Source organism: Phoxinus phoxinus, assembly GCF_949152265.1.
Source record: "Phoxinus phoxinus genome assembly, chromosome: 22".
NCBI classification, from domain to species: Eukaryota; Metazoa; Chordata; class Actinopteri; order Cypriniformes; family Leuciscidae; genus Phoxinus; species Phoxinus phoxinus.
Window position 1 is genome coordinate 28,247,249 of NC_136897.1, and position 6,777 is coordinate 28,254,025.

Here is a 6,777-nt window from a genome sequence, read left to right on the forward strand (position 1 = left end):
AAGAAGAACGTCACGGGTTGCCATTTAGTAAAGGATTAGTTCACACACACACACACACACACACACACAAAAAAATATTCCATAATTTACTCACCCAACTCAAGCCATCCAAGGTGAATATGACTTTCTTCTTTTAGCTTTTATATTAAAATATATCCTGGCTCTTCCCAGCTTTATATGGGAGTGAATGGAGCCTGAGATTTTGAAGCCCAAAAAAGCGCATCCATCCATCATAACAGTAATGACTCCAGGGGTTAATAACGGCCTTATGAAGCCAAGGAAAATATCCATAACTTTATAAACTATAATCACTGGCTTCCGGTGACGTCCGGCTAATTTTATGGTTTTACTGTGTTTTTGATTAAATGAATGCACCCTTTCTGAGCAGAAGAGACTACTTTCTATCTATCAAATACATAAAGAAATATTGCCGACCCCAAACTTTTAGTGTATTTCAGAAGGGGGGGGGGGGGGGGGGACCTCATAACACACACACACACACACACACACACACACACACACCATCTGTGATCTCCGTATGTCTGTGATTAGTTGATGAGGTTTACTGATTCAGCGACGGACGCAACACACACACACACACACACACACACACACACACACACAATCAGTACGACTTCCTGTCACGTGACTTCAGCTTTGCCTTAAAGAATTTTCACATCCTCTATCCCGCTGGGAGAGAAGAATCACATTTGAGATCTGTGTAATATCTGACATTTTCGAAGGAAAGAATAGAGTTTGTAAAAAAACGTCTCTGGATTTTTTTTTATTTTTTTTTACACAAAAACATCAATAACTGCGATATCTAGTTTAAAAGTAAAGGGAAACGACGCCAGTAAAAGGTTTAATGACATTTAAATAGCATTATGTCTGTTAGCATAACCCTAAAAGGAAAGGAAAGCAGTTTCTTGCGGATATTTGAGTGCATGTGTTGCTGTTAGTAATCAGATTACTAGAGTAATTGCATCAGGCTAACTCAGCTTTACTCCTGAAACCAAGAGACCGTGTATCACAACCAACATTTGACTCAGATTTACACACTTAACATGGTTATAGATCTGAGACTGTTGATCTGTAGCATATCATTATTAAATGAAACTAATGAAACAGACATTATGTAAAAGCTATTTTACTTTAGCTAGTATCTTTTGAAAGTATTTTCAATATTAATGTGATGTATTATTAGAAAATAAATATATGCACGTTGTTTTTTTATGCTAATGAACTGATGAACGCTGCAGTGTGTGCAAACCACATCATCCATTCATGAAGATCTCGACAGATGCACGGAGCTCTTCTCCAGTCACGTGACCCCGTCTTAAGAGCATCAGTGATGTGGGGATTTCCTTCCGCTGGGGATTATGGGATGCTGGGGATGCCCTTCCCGGCGTCCTCTCCGTGACCGTGAACATGTCCAGTCACACGTCAAACTCGCTACTGTAGGTTTGCAATGGCATCGCAAGCACATCTGTATCCATTCGACATCACATTTGCAGATGTGTGCAATATTTTTTTGTTTTTATCAGAATCGCAATGCAATGTTAATGCAATAACAATAACTAGGCTACATTAAATCCGGAATTCTTTAATAATCAAATTTTGGTTTATTTTATTTTATTTCATCCAGTTTGATCTTAAATTCTTTGTGTAATCGTATTTGAATTACTTTCTAATTGTATAATTATTTACAATAATTTGAAATACAATCACATTAATTTAAGATTTTTCTAAAAATGCTTTTGATATCTCCATACATGCTGTTGTTTAAAATATAATATAACGTGAATGTGATATATTACAATACAATATTACATTATAATAATATATAAGATAACATAATATAATAGAACATTACATTAATATAAGATAACATAATATAATATGACATAATATAACATATTAGAAAATTTAAAATTAAATAAAATGTACTAATATAGGGCCTAATATAATATAATATAATATAATATAATATAATATAATATAATATAACCTTTTTGCTGCCTCTCAATAGGGATATATAGTAAGAAGACCCGTATGTTCGGCACGTTCAGCACGTTGGACAGCGCGTGCTGAGCGCTCATGGGATTTGTAGTCATTTTCGTGGAGTTGCGCGTCATTAGAAACCGTTTAGAACTACACGTCCCATGATTCTTTGCGCGGCGCCGCTCTCTCAGCTTGTAGGCATCATCGGAAACGGGCCACAAGGCGTCGTAGTAACCAAGCCGAATAGGTTACTAGAAACCAGAAATCATATTCTCCAAATTATTACGCCAATAACTCAACTGAACGCGCCTCTCCTCCCTCGTCGCTGCGCTGCGTCCGCGGTGGAGAGATTAATCCTCCTAAAGCAGCTCGCGCGGATCTTCTCCTGCGTCCAGAATGAGGCTTTCTGCATCTCAGATGATCCAGTGATCCGGATCACGCGAGGAATGGAAGAGTTTGCTTCAGTATCGCTGGGAATTGAAGAGCTTTAGGCGAAAGTTGAGGGAGATGAAGACGTTTGTGGGTGAGATCTGATCGTCGGTGGAAATCGTGGAGATTTTCTGCAATCCGGGAGGCAAACACGCCGACTTTTGCCCTTTAGAGAAGATTAACAGCATGATGGCTTTGAGCTGAAGACCTGAAGTCTCTGCAACCCTTTAAACACGTCCAGACCTCAGTGTGCTGGAGGTGTCCAGCCTGCAGATGATGTGGTAGATGTGGTTTTAATGGTAATGCAGATTTACCATGCTCTCTTTAAAGGCTTTTCTACTGTAAAGCCTGATGCAATGTCTGGTAGGTGCAACCAACTATTCCATTGACTGTATAATCGTATGCTGTAGTTGAATTCCCTTTAATTTGGATCAACAAAATCAACATTTTATTCATGATTCAAGCCTGATTTCTTCATGACACCCATTGGGATCTCCAAGCAACCTTCCCAGTACAGGTGACCCAGCCGATGGTCCAGTTATGATGCATGCATGATCCTCTCGATGGTGTTGGTGGTTAAAGATCTGAACTGGTGACTGGATTGTGTCCTTGACCCCCAGAGAAGGAAGGAAGTCCACGGTTAGTCAGCTAAATGACACATTTGTGAGTTGTGGAGCATTGCAGATCCCGAGAGCATGGCGGAGAAGACGGCTCCTCGCTGTCAGCTGAGGCTGGAGTGGATTCACGGATACAGAGGACATCAGTGCAGGAATAACCTGTACTACACCGCCGGGAAGGAGATCGTGTACTTCGTGGCTGGAGTCGGAGTGGTCTACAACACCAGAGAACACACACAGAAGTTTTACTTGGGACACAACGACGACATCATTAGGTATGATGTTCTTTACAACATTTATAACAGGAATTTGGGTTACACTTTATTTTACAGTGCCCATATGTCACATAATTACATGCAACTAACCCTCAGCCTAACCCTATAGTAGGGCTGTAAACGATTAATCGCGATTAATCGAATCCAAAATATAAGTTTGTGTTTACATAATATATGTGTGTGCATTGTGTATAATTATTTTGTATATATAAATACACACACATGCATGTATATATTTGAGAAATATTTGCATTTATACACTGCATATATTTTTATATGATTTATAATACAATTGTGTTTACATATATTATGTAAACACAAACTTTTATTTTGGATTCGATTAATCGTTTACAACCCTAACCCTATAGTAAGTACATGTAGTTGATTAATATTACTCAGTACTTAAATATACTTACACTGTAACAATGACACCTTAAAATAAAGTGTAACTGCTTATTTGAAGGTGATTATATATTTAAGTACTGAGTAATATTACACAACTACATGTACTTACTATAGGGTAGGGTTGTGAACGATTAATCGAATCCAAAATAAAAGTTTGTGTTTACATAATATATGTGTGTGTATTGTGTATAATTATTTTGTGTATATAGATACACACACATGCATGTATATATTTGAGAAATATTTGCATTTATACACTGCATATATGTTTATATGATTTATATTATATATAAATAGAACTTTTATATATAAATAACACCTTTTTCTTAAATATATACATGCATGTGTGTGTATTTATATATACACAAAATAATTATACACAATACAATTGTGTTTACATATATTATGTAAACACAAACTTTTATTTTGGATGCGATTAATCGTTTACAACCCTAACAAGTACATGTAGTTGCGTAATATTACTCAGTACTTAAATATACTTACACTGTAACAATTACACCTTAAAATAAAGTGTAACTGTTTATTTTAAGGTGTAATTGTTACTGAGTAATTATATATTTAAGTACTGAGTAATATTACGCAACTACATGTACTTACTATAGGGTTAGGGTAGGATTAGTTGCATGTAATTATGCATAATTTACTATTATGTAAGTACATGTAACATATGTAACAAGGACACTGTAAAATAAAGTGTGTTCAAAAAATAGCATTGAATTACCATGTATATTTTTTAAATGCCAAAAGCATCATGTATACCATGGTAAATTATACGGTAAACATTAAATACCATCATATGTAGCGAGGTAATACCATGTTTTTAATGTCATGTTATGTCTTGGAGTATCGTGATGTGATGTGACACATGCTATGGTAATACCATGATTTCTGGACATGTACCATGGTAATGCCACGGTATAATTTTAAATGTGACGATGTATCATGAGACACTAATTATTCAGTACCATGATAGTTAACAAAATACCATGCTAATACTATGTTTTTTGGCACATACCATGGTAATCTCAGTGTTTCTACAGTATTATGGACCGGCACTATGGTAACACTGATTTTTTTGGACATACCATGTTTTCTGTACATTTACCATGGTAATATCATGGTATTCTTTTAAATAACACAAGGTATGATGTAAATACCATGGTAAACTAATAGCATAATTATTCAGCACCACAACATTTCATGGTAATATCATGTTTTTTACCATGGTAATGTCATTGTATTTCTTGGAGAACCATGATATCACAGTTTTTTGGACAAGTACCATGGTAATACCATAGTATTCTTTTACAGTAAATGTGACAATGTATCATGAGACACTAATTATTCAGTACCATGATAGTTAACAAAATACCATGCTAACACCATGTTTTTTGGCACGTACCATGGTAATCTCAGTGTGTTTCTACAGTATTATGGACCGGCACTATGGTAATACTGATTTTTTTGGACATACCATGTTTACTGTACATTTACCATGGTAATATCATTGTATTCTTTTACAGTAAATGTGACAATGTATCATGAGACACTAATTATTCAGTACCATGATAGTTAACAAAATACCATGCTAATACTATGTTTTTTGGCACATACCATGGTAATCTCAGTGTTTCTACAGTATTATGGACCGGCACTATGGTAACACTGATTTTTTTGGACATACCATGTTTACTGTACATTTACCATGGTAATATCATTGTATTCTTTTAAATCCCACAAGGTATGATGTAAATACCATGGTAAACTAATAGCATAATTATTCAGCACCACAACGTTTCATGGTAATATCATGTTTTTTACCATGGTAATGTCATTGTATTTCTTGGAGAACCATGATATCACAGTTATTTGGACAAGTACTATGGTAAATCCATGATTTCTGGACATGTACCATGGTAATGCCATAGTATTCTTTTAAATGTGACGATGTATTATGAGACACTAATTATTCAGTACCATGATAGTTAACAAAATACCATGCTTTTTAGCACATATACCATGGTAATGTCATTGTACTTCTTTAAATGGCGTAAGATATGACGTAACTACCGTTTCATGCTAATATGTACCATGGTAATGTCACAGTATTTTTTGGTGTACCATGACATCTACATTTCTTGGACACATGCTATGGCAAAACCATGTTTTTCGGGTCACGTGTCATGATGATACCATGTTTTTAGGACATTTACCATGGTAATGCAATTGTAATCTTTTAAATGCAATGACATGCAATACCATGGTAAATTAATATATCAACCAGTACCATGGTAATGTCATTGTGTTTCTTAGTATAGTTTTTTTTACCATAGTACATTTTTACCATAGTATTGCCTTGCTTTATTATTTGAAATAGAGTACCATGTGATTACCATGGTACATGAATAATCATTGATAGTAAACCATGTAACACCGTCACTGTACCACGGTAGTTTCCCCGCAGTGAGTGTGTGCTTCTCCAGCGTCTCGTCGACAGCAGTTCCTCAATGATAAAGTGGTTTGTATCTGATTTGCGCCGATGATATCTGAACATCAGCACGTCTTTTCATCCACACACTTATCTGACCGCCGTCTCCTGGCGCATCAGTGCTGCTGACCGTCAGGTCCTGAGACGAGCGGTCACGCTCAGATCCTGATCATATCATTCAACAACAGCGGGACTGGAGAATGAACGGGTTCATGTGCAGGAGGACAGCGCTGGTGTTAGAGCCTTTTCATGTTGAGCAAATCTGTGTGTGTGTGAGAGAGAGAGAGAGAGAGAGAGAGAGAGAGAGAGAGAGATGGACTGATACGGTGAGGAAGTGACCGTGTTTTTTCTCCCGCTCTCGCCTCCAGGTGAACTCCGTCTGTAAAAGAGGACGCTTGTGTTTCTATAGCAAGGTGAAAGACAAAATTTGAACATGCATGGGACAAACTAAGATGGATCATATCCCAAAAATATATATATATTAAAGGGGGGGGTATAATAACCCTTTTCACAAGATGTAAAATAAGTCTCTGATGTCCAG

General features: G+C 36.4%; 1 protein-coding gene across 2 annotated transcripts in view; it reads left to right on the forward strand.

The window, feature by feature from the left end:
• Window positions 1-2,218: 2,218 nt before the first annotated feature.
• eml6 (EMAP like 6) overlaps window positions 2,219-6,777 on the forward strand; it is an 82,751-nt gene continuing 78,192 nt past the window's right edge. The window contains exons 1-2 of one of the 2 annotated variants that reach the window (XM_079597840.1): window positions 2,223-2,793; window positions 2,895-3,322. In XM_079597840.1, the coding sequence (XP_079453966.1) occupies window positions 3,126-3,322 (197 nt within the window). In that variant the 5' untranslated portion in view covers window positions 2,223-2,793; window positions 2,895-3,125. Of the gene's footprint in view, window positions 3,323-6,777 lie in introns of both variants that reach the window. The other variant, XM_079597841.1, reaches the window with a different exon arrangement.